The sequence below is a fragment of the Dipodomys spectabilis genome, unplaced genomic scaffold (genome assembly GCF_019054845.1).
Source record: "Dipodomys spectabilis isolate Male_0828 unplaced genomic scaffold, ASM1905484v1 ptg000297l, whole genome shotgun sequence".
In the NCBI taxonomy this organism is placed as follows: Eukaryota; Metazoa; Chordata; class Mammalia; order Rodentia; family Heteromyidae; genus Dipodomys; species Dipodomys spectabilis.
Window position 1 is genome coordinate 13,900,465 of NW_024870974.1, and position 17,644 is coordinate 13,918,108.

The 17,644-nt window shown below is 37.0% G+C and overlaps 1 protein-coding gene and 1 long non-coding RNA gene across 2 annotated transcripts in view; one reads left to right on the forward strand and one right to left on the reverse strand.

Moving 5' to 3' along the window:
- Positions 1-17,644, reverse strand: part of Herc5 (HECT and RLD domain containing E3 ubiquitin protein ligase 5) — a 35,907-nt gene that overhangs the window by 15,205 nt on the left and 3,058 nt on the right. Inside the window, exons 3-12 of the mRNA XM_042701856.1 lie at positions 17,285-17,361; positions 13,998-14,219; positions 12,585-12,676; positions 12,256-12,386; positions 9,980-10,125; positions 8,874-8,950; positions 7,998-8,101; positions 6,034-6,093; positions 3,622-3,715; positions 569-758 (exon numbers count right to left, since the gene is read on the reverse strand). Coding sequence (XP_042557790.1) covers positions 569-758; positions 3,622-3,715; positions 6,034-6,093; positions 7,998-8,101; positions 8,874-8,950; positions 9,980-10,125; positions 12,256-12,386; positions 12,585-12,676; positions 13,998-14,219; positions 17,285-17,361 — 1,193 coding nt within the window. The remainder of the gene's footprint in view (positions 1-568; positions 759-3,621; positions 3,716-6,033; positions 6,094-7,997; positions 8,102-8,873; positions 8,951-9,979; positions 10,126-12,255; positions 12,387-12,584; positions 12,677-13,997; positions 14,220-17,284; positions 17,362-17,644) is intronic.
- Positions 766-7,257, forward strand: LOC122127229. The gene is made up of 3 exons (XR_006151097.1): positions 766-1,608; positions 5,349-5,354; positions 7,248-7,257. It is a non-coding gene; the product is annotated as an uncharacterized LOC122127229 (long non-coding RNA).

The window sequence follows — 17,644 nt, forward strand, 5'->3', positions numbered from 1 at the left end:
TTGGCCCTAACATGTAGGACACACGGGTAATCATCCACTATTCTTTCAACTTCTCGTTTGTAAAATTTTTCATAATGAAAAGTTGGGGACAAAGGAGCTCATCACCAAGCCATGCATATAATACCCTAAGAATTCTAAAAAGATATTAAATAATCTGTATTTGACATCCCCAGTAATTGTTAACATCATCTTTCCAGAGTAGGCTAAGAATATGAGCTAAGAGATACAATGCATTTTTTTTCTTTTTTTGGTCAGTTTTAGGGCTTCAACTCTGGGCATGGGTGCCCACCCTGAGCTCTTCAGCTCAAGGTGAGTGCTCTACCACCTGAGCCACAGCACCACTTCCAGTTTTCTGGTGGTTAATTGGAGAGAGGAGTTTCATGGTCTTTCCTGCCCCAGCTGGCTTTGAACCACAATACTCAGATCTCAGCCTCCTGAGTAATTAGGATTATAGGTGTGAGCCATTGGCACCAGGCTACAATGCATTTGTAATTACCAATTTTTTTTCCTTAATTAGGAACTTCTGAAAAAAATGGACAAAGTATTTTCAACCATCAATCAATCTTACCCATAATTCTTAATGATTGGTCACTCATTTTACAAATAGCCTCGGCAAATGGTACTACTAGGTTCTCCCAGTAGTTAATATCATGCATCACAGGACATTGTGGGAGTAGCAAGAAAACTTCTAGTGCTTCTTGGTATGAAGAATGGAATGGCAAATTTTTTAGCAGATTGTCCTTAATACAGGCGATTATCTGTGGTCAGGAAGATCAGGGAAAATGATTTCAACAAAACAAGGTATACAACTTGGAGCTTGATTTCACCAAGAAATTAGTTTTTCAATCATTTAGTTTTTCTGAAACAAATGTTGACAATCTATCTTTGCCTAGCCTCCCAAATACTCTTCCCCCATTCAGTTGCTAGGTGCATGAAGATTAAGAGAAATGACAAAAGCAGAGGGACACTGGATGAGTGATGGATTCAGAACTATTGTAGCCCTCTCAATAATTAGTTCTATAATCTACCTTCTGGTTAGCATTACTTATTTTTTAAAAGTAAAAAATGTATTAGAACTCAAGAAAGCAAAACAAAATAAATATTCAAATACAATAATTCCTTTTATCAGCTCATAGACCTACATGTCTCCCTCAATCACTGATTTCTAGATATTCTAGTCTTCTATAGTTTTACGAAGTCAGATTGCAACTGTTTAAGGAAATTTTAAATTGAATCCTAAGTTGTTTGTGTGTGCTTCAAATGCAATTTGTTTAAAAACCCACCATGAAAAGAAGCTAGTATTTCTGGAGTACCTTATTAGACATTATATTCCAGCTTGGTCACTTAAGCTTTGAATATTTACTGCAACATAGATATTAGTCCTACTTTGATAGATGAGAAGTATCTTCTTCAAAAAAATTAACTCACTCAAGATTACACAGCTATGTAGGACTAGATTTTGCAAACTCCAATGTCCAAATTGTGTATGTGTGTGTTATATTGGAACTTTTAACTCAAATCCTCTAACTCTCCTGGCTTTTTTGCTCAAGTCTGGTGCTCTACCACTTGAACCACACCTCCATTATGGCTTTTGCTGGATAACTGTAGGTAAGAGTCTTGGGGATTTTTCTACTCAGGTTGGCTTCAAACTAAGATCTTCATCTCAACCTCCCAAGTAGCTAGAATTACAGGCGTTTGCCACTAATACCCAGCTCCAATGTCTGAACTCTCAACCACTATATTACAAACTATCAGTTAAATTGACCATCTCCAAGTATAAATACTGTTATAATGATCACTTTATACACTGAAATACTATTGGGCACCCACTATGAGGTTTACTTGGACTTAATATCTGACAACTTTATGTTAAAGGTTTAAGGCACTTACCCTACCCACCTCCTTGCTCATCAGCCAGTCTCACAATCCTCAAAACCATGGTAACACTCAACCAGTTTCACTGCTTTCCATATTGTTCCTTGAGGATACCTTTCAGGCTTCCTAGAAATCACTTCCATATAGTAGGAACCTGGTGAAGTCTACCTTCTGAGTCACCTTGTTTAGTGCTCTAAGTAAACCTAACCATTCAATACCCTACTAACAACTGATTTCACCAGAAAATACTTTACTGCTTTTTTTTTGTTTTTTTTTGCCAGTCATGCGGCCTCAACTCTGGGCCTGGGTACTGTCCCTCAGCTCTTCAGCTCAAGGCTAGCGCCCTACCTCTTGAGCCACAGCACCACATCTGGCTTTTTCTGCTTATGTGGTACCGAGGAATCGAACCCAGGGCCTCATGCATGCAAGGCAAGCACTCTACCACTGAGCCACCTTCCCAGCCCCTTAACTACATTCTAAGATAAACACTAGGGACAGTAATATGTGAAACACATTCAGTCTTCAATATGTGCATTGTGTACATGTATGTAGGTATGACCTGCCCTCAACCATGAGTTTCTGAAGGGCAAGGGGCACTCAGCAAGTAACAAGTATTTAAATGTTTAGTCAATAAATAAGTCTAATAGTCCTCAGGACAGAATTTTAAGAGAGTATCAGAGGTCTTCTAACCCCGCAATCCTCTTCTGAAACAGAGGTGAAAAAAATTCCTCTTTGTTATTTGCATTGTATTATTTTTTTTCCAGTACAACCAAGATGCAATCTTCAAGCAAGGCAACTCTCAGTGATGAACTCAGGGACCTTCCCATGGCTGTATTCAGCAGCCCTTACTGAAACTAAGTTACAGACATTGACACTGAGAGGTCAACTAATCAAATAACAGAGAACAAATATGGCCAAAATACTTTGTGCAACAGTTCATAGGTTAATGTTACAGGCACTTTAAAGAGTTGGAGCCCTGATAAAGGACTAGCTAGGCCTTCTTTTCCCCTAAACTTTCCTTACTCCCTTAAGAACAGTTTGATAAGGAAAAACTTGCCACTAAGAGCATTCAGATTGAGGCAAACAGAGCAGGCCAGAAGGGCGAGTAAGAGATGGGAACCAGACTAATGGGGACAAAGAATGAGGTACAGAAAAAAAAGAGGAAACCCTTAAGAGTGAAAAAATTGGCATGAGAAATATCATCCCTAAATCAACTAGAACAGCAGAGAAATGAGGTAAATAATGCTTAATCAAGAGGATAAACATGTTTTAAATGTGTGCAAGTAAGAAACTGAACAGTAACATCATTGAAACCAGAGGCAACAGCCCCAGAAAGAACAGGACTATTCTACAGAAAAATGGCCCAAAACAGAAAAGAAAGAATCCAGGAGGTCAAAGGTGAAAAAATAGTCCTATTAAAGTATGCTCATTTCTATATTTATGCTTAAAACAACTGCACATATAATGTTCATATGTTAGTGCCACAAACTTAACAAATTTTTTAAACAGTTTCTTAAAAGTCCTGAATCCTCTCTGTAATACGTAGTTATAGGTGTCTCTATGCATAGACACTATATTATTTGTATCCTATGTGACTACTGCACCACTTTTACCAACCTAAATGGGCAAACTCCTGAATGTTATCTTAGTTTGATTTAATCTGGATAAACCAGTCTCTTAAGAGGAAAGATTTCTTCTGAAATTCTGGGTTCTTAGACAGTTCTAGTATACTCTTAAGAATACCACCGTGTTAATAATCCAGTCTTTTTGAGTTAATTCCTTAAAGGTGTTTCTTGCTTTACTTAAGTCCAGATAAACAGACATGGTTTCTGCAGTCAGTCTATAGAAGAAAAATAAATGCATAAGTAAATGAAAATGAATATTATCTAGATTGTTTTAGACCATGCTCCATTTTAATAAAGCTACTGTTTTCAACAAGCTACCTTGTTCTCGACAAGTTATTTTAATAACTATAATAATTTGACTGAATACAAACCAATGAAAATATAGGTAGCATGCAATTATTTCTAAATGGAAAAGAAAACCCCAAAAGATGCATTACTTTTATTTTTGGTAGAACTGGAGTTTGAATTCAGGCTTTGAACTTCTAAAACCAGTGGTTTACAACTTAAGTCACAAAAAAAAAAAAAAAAACCACAGGTTTTTTTTTTTTTTCTGGTTTTGTGACAGAATCTAACTTCTGTTGGAGTCTGGCCTCCAACTTGGACCTTTCTGATCTTAGTATTCTGAGTAGTAGGATTACAGGTGGTCCCACTAAGACTTCATTTATTATATATTCCTGAAGCCTTTGAGTCAAGATATGTTTTATCTAAGATGGCTACTCAAGGACATAGGTATAGTTCAGGTACAGCACTTGCGTAGCATGTACAAGGCCTTGGGTTTGATTCCCAGCAAAATACATACACATCCCTTAAGGGAAGTTTTTTTCAGCAAGAAAAAAAAAAAAAACAGAAAAATAAAGGTTTTTCCTGGTTCTAAAACCAAATAGTCATTTCTCCAGGATACATGAAACAAAAGTAGGGACACCTCATGAAGAGGCTTCAGAGCAACCAATTCTTCACATTACAATAGAAATATTAAAATTAACCGTAATCTATGAATTACACTTGTGAACTTAATGGACATCCTGTTTAAAGATGGCATTATTTTTTGTAAAATGATAAAAGAATTCTTCCTGGGCATGGTGACGTTCAAGAACACTTGTAATTCCAGCACTTGGGAGTCTGAGGCAGGAGAACCACAAGGTCAAAATCAGCTTAGGCTACACTTCTACTTCAAAAATAAGTGAGTATGCCAATGTAAAGAATGCTTTTAGTGAAAGAAAACATTATACATATGTTTAGGAAATGAAGTATAAGTTTTTCTCTAATATTTAAAAATTCATAATGAGCTAGAGGTACAGAAGAGTGGTAGAGTACATGCTTGGGATACATGTGGCCCTTGATTCCCAGAACCAATTATGGTTTGGATATTAACATCCTCCAAAAAGACTCAAGAAATTGAAGGCTTGTTCTTAGATGAATGCGGTGTTGAGACATGGATCTTTGGGGAAGTGATTGGATCATGAAGGTTCTGCCTCTTCAATGAGTTAATGAACTTTAAATGATTAAACCATTGGGAGGTAGGGAAACTATGGAAGGTGGGCCTAGATGAGGTAAAGTAGGTCACTGTGACATGCACTTTGAAAGGTACATTTTGCCATAGCATTTCCTAACTTCTCTGCTTTCTGGCTACCATGAGAAGAGCACCTTTCCTCCTCCATGTCCATATGCCATGTTTCAGTCCTACCCGACATACACAGCAATGGAATCAGCTGACTACAGACTGAAATCTCTGAAAAATGTGAGCCAAAATAAATCTTTCCTCCTTTGTTTCTTTCGGGCATTTGCCACTGAAATGAAAAACATAATACCTCTCCTATACCACAGAGAAGATATCTTAAAATCTTTTAGCAATGAGTGAATAAAAATATAGCCTTCTCGTGGAATATAATAGGTAATAAAATGTTAGAGAATACTGAATACAGAATTGAGTAAGATGGAAAGGTTAAGTATAAAGCAAAGTCTAAAAACAATCATTCCCTTTTGTGTATATATGTGCTAGGGACTATATACTTAACAACCCTAACACAATTTTTGTATGAAAACACACAAGCACAGAAAAATGTACTAGGTACTCTTACTATATTTGGAAGGGGGGTCTCACTTGTTGCTCAGAATGATTTCAAAAGCTGGGATTACAGCCACCATACCACTGTAAATGAACTTGTACTAAGTAGTGGGTTATGTATATTCATTTTATTTCTTTCACTTGTAATTTTTTTCTTGTGATATGGGTCTAATACTTGCTAGGCAAAGGTTTTATCACTACGCTACATTCTTAGTACTCTGTATTTTCAGCATATTATACAGGAAGCAGTTGTCTGTTTTTGTTGAGAAAAACTTTTTTTGTTTCAGATAAGGTCTCACTGTAACTCAGACTGGCCTCAAACACTGTATCAGTTTCCCCAGTACTGCAATCACAGACATAATTTCAAGAAGACAACCACACAGAAAACTGTGCTTGGAGCCATTTTTTTCAAATATGTTTTCCTGTTTGTTTTTTTAAAACAAAACTTTAGTTTATTACATGCATTACCTTTCCTTTAAGAAACTTCCAGTCAGGCAGGCAGGAGATGCAAATATCTCTCGAATTTCCCTACATTAGGAGTAAATTGTTAATAAATCAAGTAATACTGTGAAATGTGAAATCAGAAACACAACAAAATTATTAAAAATAGAGCCAAACATTAAAGGCAGAACCCCTCTGCAGGGGGAAACTCCTGGTCAAATGACCAGTAGTCAGCCTAAGCCTTTTCCATTCTTGCTAAAAAGCAATAGAACACCTCTCCCTCACTCAAGTTTACCAAACTGGCAGCTTTGCAGTTTACCACAAACTTTGCTGAAGGCCACTGACAATCTTGAGATTTATCACCAGCTGTATTGAGTTATTATATTAGTCAGGAATTTATAATAAAAATAATTTCTGTAAAATAGACTACCTCTACCCAAGGGTGTTTTGACTTTTGTAATCCAAGGATATGTTTTGACTTTTGTAACCAAGTATCAATAGTACTGATCATGCTGACCAAATCAAGACTATGTTTTGCTTCTGTAAACCTGCTTGCTTGCCTTGACACCCCTCCCACCCTCATGTGGCTTTTCTTTAAAAGATCATCATGGGAAAAAGACCTCACTGTATCCTATCAGCCAAATAGTGGGGTGTAGTCGCCATGTGGCTAATAAAAAGACTCCTTGCCCTGTTTAACTGAGTAGGTGGCCTTATTTCCAGATTTGGGATTCTTCAATACAGCATACTTCTTTATAAAACAAATATGATAAACAGAACATGTTATAATTGTCTTTCAAACTTCTTCCTTTCTCTTCTACTTGTTTGCATAATGTCTTGACATTGGAAAGTCTGCTCTACTTGCTAAATCTCAAAATGTCAATGTCAAACAAAAAGGTATAGACTCAAAGATGACCCAGAAAAGAGAAAAAGACCTGATTGATTTAGGGTCAGAAATTCCTTGGACAAAGTAAACAGTCCCACCATACCTAACTTCTGAAGATTTATTTATTTCTGTTTCATGAAAGTGGTAACAAAAGAAATTGCCATAAATTAGTGACATGTGCATATATTCAGTTTCATCTTAAAAACAATGTAACTTTACAGGAATGCCCCTTGATCATTCATGTTCTGTACATTATGTGACCATCTTAACAAGTATTTTTCAGAGTTAAAAGGCCATATTTAAAGATATCTCTAAAAATGATGCTTGTAAAAATGACTACCATCTTTCAATGTGGTAGGAGTTTCATGGTATAGACCAAGACACCCTTTCAAATGCTCAGCTAAATTAGAAGTGTAAAAAAAGTGGTTTCAGGGCCAAACAAGGCTAATAAACACCACAGAATGCATTTTCTGCTCAAATTCACAACATTGTAAACATATTAAAGCCCAAAGAAGTCCTTCAAATAAAGGAAGTTGTCCTCAGGGAGCTTCCACTTTAGTTGTGATGATTAATAGTAGGTGTCAACTTGGCTAGGCTAGAGTACACAGATTCTTGGTCTCATTATTGTTCTAAGAGAGTACTTTTTAGATGAGATTAGTATCTAAAGTAGCAGATTTGGAGTAAGCTAGATTGCCCTCTGTAATGTGGGTGGATCAAATCTAATCACTTTCAAGCTTTAAAAGAAAAAATGTTACCCAAGAAAAAGGAATTCTGTCTTCAGACTATGTTTAGACTCAAAGTGTTCTTTCTGGCTTCTCCAGCCTATCTCCATTATACAGACTTTAGACTTGTCAGCCCCACAATTACACAAGCCAATACACAGTAACAACAGTAACATAAAATAAGAAATAAAAAATAATTTATGTCTACATCCATAGGTATAGCTCCCTATTTGGTTCTGTTATAGCTATCCTAATGGTTGTGTTCTTGGAAAGCCCTGATTAGTACAATACACTAGAAGAAAACCAAATCTCATATCTTGAGTGTGCAGAACCAGTAAAGAAAATGTTGCTTTAACAAAAAGTAAGTTAATAAGGGGTATACATACCTTTTTGTATTCTGCCACTGTTTAGTTCCTACATCAGCAATCCATCTCTTTGGAGTCCCTTCATTCAATGTAAGAATTTTTCTTCTCAGATTTACATAGGAATTCTGTAAATAATTAATAAAACAGTACGATAATTTGAAGACATCCAAAAATATATTCAATTTTAGGCACATCTTATAAAGAGTAACACTGATTATTTTTTAATAAGATCTCAGTATGTAGCCCAGGCTGGTCTGAGTCTCTTAGCCTCTAGTGATACTCCCTCCTAAGTGCTGTGATTACTAGCACATTATCACTATGTCAGACTAACTTTTAAATGTAGAAAATATTGCTCTCTGAACAATCATAAAGGAAGGACTATAGCAAGACATTTCCAGTGTTTATGTCTGGTTGACATTTCTTGCCAAAGACTTGGAAACTAAATCAGAGAAATCTGTCTCAGTGTCCCCATACTCAAGCAAGTTAAATAAACTGACAATTACCTATGTAAGTGGGAAGAACTTGGTTTCTCTTGGTAAAGTGACACAGAAATCATAGATTAATTCTTAAGCCTATGAACAGGTTTTTTAAATACTGTACTTGTTAACATTCTTTAGAATATGTCATCTCACTAGGACACTAATCTGCAGTACTGGCAAGGAGCTTCCTCAGAAGGTAGGTAATCTTAAGAAAACCAATTGATTCAATAGCAACCATGAGTGAACCTGTTGATTTTTGTAGTAAACATGGAATTAGTTTAGGCAATAAAGGATTAATATCTACATATTCCCCTAAAAGTCAGCCTGGTAACTAAATAATTTTCAAGTTCAGTAAACCTGAATTCTAGACTACATCTGCCAAAATTACAAAATTATTCAAGGAGAAACCTATTTTTACCTCTTTTTCCATCCACAGCAAAATGCTTTGGTTCCCTCCAGCAATCATTATCAGTTCCTTTCCTGAATTGTGATATTCTGAAAGGAATGTGTACAATTTAAGATTTCTAACAATTAAGTAGATACTATGTACTACAGGGTACAATCTGATTGAAAAACACAGGTGATTCACAAGATTGACATGTGGAATCACTTCAAAATGCACAATTTGTAAAAAATGCTTATATACCTCTATCATAAATACTGAATTAAACATTCTTTAAACAACTATCTCGTTTAAATAGGGATACAGGTGGTGGACCCATTGCAACAATGAGATATACAAGTTGTTATGTTGAAAAACGAACTTTACAACTTTGGGCGGGGGGGGGGGGGGGGAGAGGGAGAGAGATGGGAAAAAAAAAGAAAACTATTTCAAGATTTAACCAATAATTGTTGCCTGCAAAGAATATGAATATATCCAGTTATATAACATGAAGAAAGCAAAGATTTAACACATGAAGTAATTTAAAAAAAAAAAACAACTCCTTCCAGAAAAATGAGAGAATTCTAATTCTAAGCTTACAGTATTCCAAGGCATTCCTTCTGTGTAGGGCAATTAAAAGCTCAGGCTCTGGTTTTCACTGAGCATAGTTTAATTTTAGACCAACCACTTACTTCTTGGCTTTGATTTAGTAGCTATTTTGCTTTCAAGTCTATTTCCTCCAGTAAAATGGGATGACAGAATAACCAATACAAGGATTGCACAGTAAAATGCACAGTTCTAGTGCTCTAGCTCTGTCAGCTGCTCAGCATTCTGAGGGTTCCACAGGATTATGTGTCACACAGGAAAGAGAGTCAATTACTTAGAGTTTGTAAACCTCTTACAGTTTCAGTATATATACTCCATATAGTCTGTTTTATTTCCGCTCAAGTTGACATTAATCCTGAGGAAAGTAACAGTTCCGACTCCACAACTTACACTGACTCTTTTAACTTATAAACACATAAAGTCAATGCTCAGAAATAGTCCCTCCAGACTTTCTGCTTTCCCTACTGCACTACTTAAAAGATAATACTTTCTCTAACAATGTATTACTTCAAATCCTGTGAGCCTACAGAATTTACCCAGTTTGAGTTCTTCATTTGATGCCAATTTCATGGGAAGCGGTATCAGTTGATTATGTTTTCCATCATTTCCTAATTGTCCTTCTTTCCCAAAACCAAAGGAAAAAACTTTTCCCACATCAGAAACATAGGCAAGTGTGTGCCACCTATTAAATAAAGCACATACCATCAATGCTACAATGACAAGAGTATTTAGTGATACAGTAAATCGCTCAAATCAGGTTACCAAGTATTGTGAAACTAAGTCTCCAGGGTTAAAGCCATCTGGAAACCAAATAATCACCAATATGTGGCTGAGAAAACTTAAGAGACCCTACATCCACTCAAGATCATGGTATCATGTTTTATTAGTAGGGCATTCACTTCACTGGCATCAAGTACTTTGCCTGGGCTGCTACTCTCTTTTTAGCCTCAACTCGAGACTACCCACTGGGAAGCCATCTCTAAATCCCTCCTCAACCCATCCTAGTAGACTGAATCACTTGACCTTTGATCTCCCAGTCTATTTCCCAAAGATGCTTATCACACTAATTTTCTTACTGATTTCCTCAGTGGGTCTCTCCTGCCAAGGGTATACAGCAAGGAATTTTGCCTTGCTCAAAGACCAAGTCTGTCCTTGTCCCAGTCAGGGAGGTAACCTCAAAAATCTTCAATTTCCCAAATGCCTTTGGCCCTGGGACCCTCTGCTGGGTGGCTCATGGAGAGCTCTTATGGCCTGCTAAATAAGCCAGAGCAACAGAAGGGAAGGGCTAGAGTCTGAGCTCAACAATCTGGTAATGATTTAATCCATTATGCCTATGAAAATAATAAAAACTCTAGGCTTAGGTAAACTTCCTTGGCTGACAATACTCATGGTATATCAAGCAACAATTCAGAAAATGTTAACACTATCCAACTGCTTCAAAAGGACTTCTCCTAGACTGTTTGCTCCATTCTCTTCATTACTAATTAGTATACATTTTTAACTAATAAATGTGACTAAGTATATCAGCTTCCAGAGTAAATGCTCTTGTGACTACACTAAGGAATCTAACTTGGTTCTTAGCAAATATGTTACTCAAAGGGTACAGTTAAGAAGAAGTGAGTCAAAGGGACATTTCTTTGATTAGGGTATTAAATCAGAGAGAGCTCAAGAAGACATCTCTTTGGTTAAGAAAAGCTTACCCCAAGAGTTTGGTCTATGTTAGTATTTCCCTTTATGTAATTTTCCTCCAGTATCCTAAGGGAGTATGTCTATAATGGACTGAAAATAAGTATGATGATTTTTCATTAAGTTCAAAAACAAATATCTATGAGTCTCAATTTGCTCATATTTATGAAGAAAAAACACCCAAATTAAGCATAAATAGGTGAAAATACTTATTCCCACAAAGGTCAAACATTCCACAGCCAGAAGTAAACTGATGAATCTGATGGTCAAAGAAAGTAATTAAGCAAACTAGTAAGTCTGGGCAAGATTTTTTGCCTTTATTTTTAACATAAGCTGTGAAACCCCAAATTCTCAGGAATATTCCATTCAAAGAGCCACCAAGAAAATCTGAAATAACCATTGCCTAGTGTAATTTGGCTCCCATTACAATAAATAGTTTAAATATCTAGGTAACTAAAACACTTGCCACTCAATGGGTTATTTAGAGGGTGTTACACTAATAAATAGTACTTTCTGGCTTATGTTCATTTTTTTCTAAATATTTTTTGTGTGTGTCAGTCCTGGGACTTGAACTCAGGGCCTGGGTATATCTTTGAGCTTTATGCTCAGGGCTAGCTATCTACCACTTGAGCCACAATGCTACTTCCAGCTTTTTTGGTAGCTAATTGGAAATAAAGAGTCGTATAAATTCTCCTGCTCAGGCTGCCCTCAAATCAAGATCCTCAGATCTCAACCACTTGAACAGCTAGGATTACAGGCCACTATCACCAGGATTACTAAATATACTTTAAAAATGACTTATTTTCCTTCAAGATGAACATGTACCTGAACAGTTTACAAAAAGCATTTTACTCAAGAGGCAATGGAGTAAACAATACAGAACAGCTGGAGCGTAGCTCAAATGTTATTGCATATGCTCAGAATGAATGAAGCTCTGGGTCTGATCTTAAGCAACATACACAAACAAATACAAATGAAAGAAAACAAATACATATACTAAAAGATGCATTATGCTTAGTAACGGGAACTAAACAACATTTGAAAATGTTTATCTAAAAAATCAATAGCAATTTTATTCACTCACTGCATTCATTTTTATCAGTTTCCTTTATACTTTACAACTTACCTTCCACAAACTATTTGAGTCACTCTATGTCCATGGAGCTCAGTTACCAAACAAGGACTCAACTTATTCTGTGTTGAATTGTGGCCAAGCTGCCCATATTTTCCAGCACCAAAAGTAAACAGCAGCCCATCCTAAGAACAGAACCTCATATTAGATGCTATAGAAATGCAGTATGAAGTCACATTCGCTAATGCTTCTCATTGGTGAATAGTTAAAACAAGCCACCTTGGAAGTAAAGCTCCTAGTTAACTAGGACAGACCTATTACAGATAGGAAACACTAATGCACTCTTCCAGAAATACCGTCAGGAGAGACAAGGATACACCCACCTGAGTAAGCAGGGCAGTATGAGAGCCACCACAAGCAACAAATTCAACTTTCTGATTGTCTACTGCTTCAATAAGAGAAGGAAAATCTTTGTCTGTACAGGGAAAAAATAGCTGAAGTGACCAAAAGGAAGAGCTGAGTTTTAGCCTGGATTTGTCTGTTATTACTTTTCTACCTAGCAAAAACAGCTCCCATCCCATTTTAACCAGAAGATCTCTTTGTTGGCATTATTGAAGTCCAAATCCTAAACCTAAAAGATGAGGGTGGGAGAGTGGTTAATAGGATCACACTTGCAGGCCTAGACCTGCAAGATGTAAGGCTACTTCCCAACTTTTCAACACACCTGCCAATTTTGCAGCACAACTGTTATTGATATGCATAGTTGTACATATAATGTAACATATTTACTTATTTACTTTGGTGGAAAGAACTGCGGACCTTGGGCCTTCTCAGCAAGTGTTCTAACAGTTTACTACATCCTCACCTTAGAATTACTTTTGGTGAGTCAAATGGTCTCTTTTTCTTGTAAAATTCTCTACTACAGTATCTTCATACTATCTTATTCTTTTTCTTGTGAAAAAGACTCTGAGATTTAGTGAAAATAATGATATTCCTCTACTCTTAGCCCTTCTCAGTTTTACATAGGAAATCTAATAACTTACTTGGAACCATGAGAAACTTTGTCACAAGCCTGACAGAGGTATTTCAGACTTGGAAGTTACTTTTATTCTGTGTGCATATATACACAAACATATGCACACTTAATTGATGCCTTCTGAAATAATATTGGATCCTACCTATTCAGGAGGCAGAGATCTGAGGATTGAGGCTCAAAGCCAGCATGGGCAGGAAAGTCCCTGAGACTCTCATCTCCAATTATCCACGAGAAAACTGAAGTGGTGCTGTGACTCAAAGAAGTAGTATGCTAATGTTCAGTGAAAAGGCTCAAAGACAGCACCCAGGCCGAGTTCAAGCCCCAAGCCCCATGACCAATGAAAATTTTAAAAAGACTGGCATATTATGAGTTTCACACAATTTTAGTATTCTTTTGTAATAATTAACTGACATAATGCAATATAATAGGAATGTTAGGAGGTCAAACTATAAGGAAATAAGGTCTAAAGGAAGTGACAGACAAGGTGCCATTATGTCATAAGGTAACACTGCAAAGTCAGAAGCAGAACCTAGGTATTACATTCCCTAATTTAGTGGCCTTTTTTACCCCACACAGCCCAAAACTCATCTTCTATAGTCAGATACTACACTTTGCATGTCTTGGGGACAATTCTACCTAATCAAGGTAAATTACCAAGAATAGTACAAAGTGAGGGTTTGAACCATTTATGACAAGGCCTATGTTCATCTCTCATCTAACAACTATATTTGATAACATAAAGTTGAAAATTGTTCCATACTCTTGGTGTGGCCCAGGCCTAGTTGTCCAAAATCATTTTTTCCCCATGAGTAGATGTTTCCAGACATGGACAAAGCCATGCTGTGTGTTTCTCCTGCAGAAATCTGAATCAAGGGGACTCCTGCAAGATGCTCCACAATCTGTGGTGTGGGAGATGAGGACAATGTCTTTCCAACTCCTAGCTGGCCGTATAAGTTCTGTCCCCAGGAAAAAAGCTCACCACCTTAACATAAACAAAGAAAACACTGTGTTACTAAATTTATAATGAAGTAGACATTACATTATCATAGGACATCATCCACAGGACATATGGTACACCACTCACAATTAATAGAATTTTTTTCTTTTTTTTTTTCTTTGTCAGTTGTGGGGCTTGAATTCTGGGCCTGGGCACTGTCCCTCAGCTCTTCAAGGCTAGCGCTCTACCACTTGAGCCACAGCGCCACTTCCAATAGAAAAAAATTTTAAAAACCTTTTCTCAAGGAGTTAGCTTCCTTATCCTTCATCTATCTCCAGGAGTAAAATGAAACTACTTGAATATACTTTACTCAAATTCAAGAACTAGTTAATTTTAAAAAACCCCAAAAATTTGGTTAATAAGAAACAGAAATGTCTACCACTGAGAAAACAAAATCTGCAACTAGTAATCTCTCTGTCTCCCTCCCTTTTGCATACTTAAGCTCCACATAAATGCCTTTAAATTTTCACTTAGAAACAAGTGGGAGAGCTCATCCCTGTAGTCAACTACTCAGGAAGTTGAGGTGGGACAACCAATTGAACCCATTACTTGGGGACTAGTCTGGGCAACATGGTAAAATCCTGTTTCAAAGAAAAACTTCACTTGAAATCACAATACAGTATCTTCAAACATACTTCTTTTATTAATTGGATATATGGAATGTTTTTAAAGCAAGGTTTTAGACATTTACCTAGTAGAATTTCAATATGCATTAGAGTCTAAAAAAAACTATGAGAGTATTATGAAACCTTTCTCATTTGTCTAATTTTTTTTTTTGTGGTCAGTCATAGGGCTTGAACTCTGGGCTTAGACACTGTCCCTGCACTCTTCAGCTCAAGGCTAGCAGTATACCAGGCTAGCTTTGAACCACGATCCTCAAATCTCAGCCTCCTGAGTAGCAAGGACTATAGGTATGAGCCACTGACACCCAGCTCATTTGTCTAATTTTTATTCTACCTATATTGTGATTTGCCAAAAGTATTTTTAAAAATTTTTTAGTAAGTTTTTTATTGTGAAAATATTATACAGAGGGGTTAGTTACATGAGCAAGGCTCCTGTTTTTCCCCTACCATCTGTTCCCTTCCACCCCCTCAACTACACTCCCACCTCCCCCGCCTAAATTATAAAGTTCCATTTTTTTTTTTTTTTTTTTGGTCGGTGGTGGGGCTTGAACTCTGCGCCTGGGCGCTGTCCCTCAGCTCTTCAGCTCAAGGCTAGCACTCTACCACATGAGCTACAGCACCACGTCCGGTTTTCTGGTGGTTTATTGGAGATAACAGTTTCATGGACTTTCCTGCCCAGGCTGGCTTTGAACTGTAATCCTTAGATCTCAGGCTTCTGAGTAGCTAGGATTACAGGCATGAGCCACCAGCACCCAGCCGTAAAGTTCATTTTTTGACATAGCGTCTTGTACATCTCATTGTGCAATGGGTCAACCTGTATCCCTATTTAAACAATTTGTTTTTTCCCTTCCCCTCCCCAAATTATACCAACATCAAATACAGTGAAAACAAGGGTTATACCATGGGGGAGAGACATACAAAGCAACAACAAAAAAATCACATGGTACCTTATAAATATGTTAGAAACAATAGCAAGAAAGAAAAAAGTATTTTTTGAGTCAGGTTTCCCTATGTAGCTCAGGCTGTCCTCAATTTCAGACAATTAAATTACAGTTATAGAACAGACCATCAGATTTACTAATAAATCTGGTATCCTCTTCCCTTTGCAAGTGCACATACTCATACATACACGTACACGCGCGCACGTGGACACACACACACACATCACTAGATTTCTTGAAGATAGTTTGCTTCATCATTATAATTTGATCATTATAATTTGATCCTATTTAATATGAAATATGAATAGAACAGATCAAATAACCATTTTTTCCAGTACAAATTCATATTCTTTTTTTTTGGGGGGGGGGGGGGTCCAGTAGTGGGGCCTGAACTCTGGGCCTGGGCACTGTCCCTCAGCTCTTCAGCTCAAGGCTAGCGCTCTATCACTTGAGCCACAGCGCCACTATGTGGTGCTGAGGAATCGAACCCAGGGCCTCAGGCATGCAAGGCAAGCGCTCTACCACTGAGCCACCTTCCCAGCCCCCAAATTCATATTCTTAAGCCTCAGTAGTCTTCAGCAAATAATTTCTTGGAATCATCACAGCTTCCACTCAATTTATAAACATTTGTTCTATATAAAAACCCTCTTGAATCTGAATTTCACTCTTATCATCTCCTGTTTTTATCATTCTTCTTCAATTACTTCAAGCACTCACGGGAGTGAAAATGGTATAAGGAAAAGGGAAGGCAGCTGTGGGAAAGAATGGTCCAGGCCTGGACTGGATTCCAGAAGAAATTATTTTGAGCCAGGAAAGTGTTAATATCAGTAAATCTTAACTACTTGGGAGGCTAAGCCAAGAGTATCTCAGCTACTTGGAAGTTAATATAATTCCTTGTGTCTGGGCAGCAAAACAAGACATCATCTCAAACACATCTCAAGCAAAAAATGGTTTTTAAAAAATGTTCACTGTTTCAATTCAAAAAGTGAAAAGTCAAGCTGGGCACTGGGGTTCATGTGTATCCTTGTTATTACTTAGGAAGTTGAGATTTGAGAATGGAGGTTGTTCAAAACCAGCCCAGACAAACAAATTTGAAACTCTTATCTCCAATTAACTCACAAAAAGGTCAAACTGGAGGCACAGCTCAGGTGGTAGAGGGCCAGTAGTAAGCCACAAGAGTAGCCTGAGTTCAAGTCCCAGTACCAGGACCAACCACAAGGAAAACAAAAATATGGAACAAAATACACAAATAGTTAACTATAGAAATCAGATGGCTCTACATACACATATACTTACTACCATACCCCCCTCCAGAGTGTTTTTTGTTTGGACAGAGGGTCTCACTATGCAGTCCAGATCTCTTAGAACTCACAGGTCAGCACCAGCTGGCCTGGAACTCAAGATCCTCCTGCTTCAGCCTCCATGGCACTGGAATTATAGTTATGTCATCAACTACTACTAAAAAACTACTATTGCAGAGAAGTACCTTTAGAAAGTGCAAGAGAATGATAATCTCCACAGGCAATCTGAATTATACTTTTTTCTTGTAAAATGCTTTGAAACCTGATGAAAGAAGATGATAGAACTATTAGCGTTATTTATATAAAAATGAAGCTCAAGAAAAAGCCTTTAAACTTATTGCTTCACATTCAGTATGAAAACTATAAAAATGACTTAAATAGTTTAAGAAAAAATGAGAATTGTATAATACTAAGACAATTCTAATAGTCTTGTAGCAATAATTTTATGATGCAGGAATAAATGCAAGTTGAAAATACATTCTAATTCTAGCAGTCTACTAGAATAGTCTCAAAAATTATTCCACATGAATATTTTTCCTAGTTTG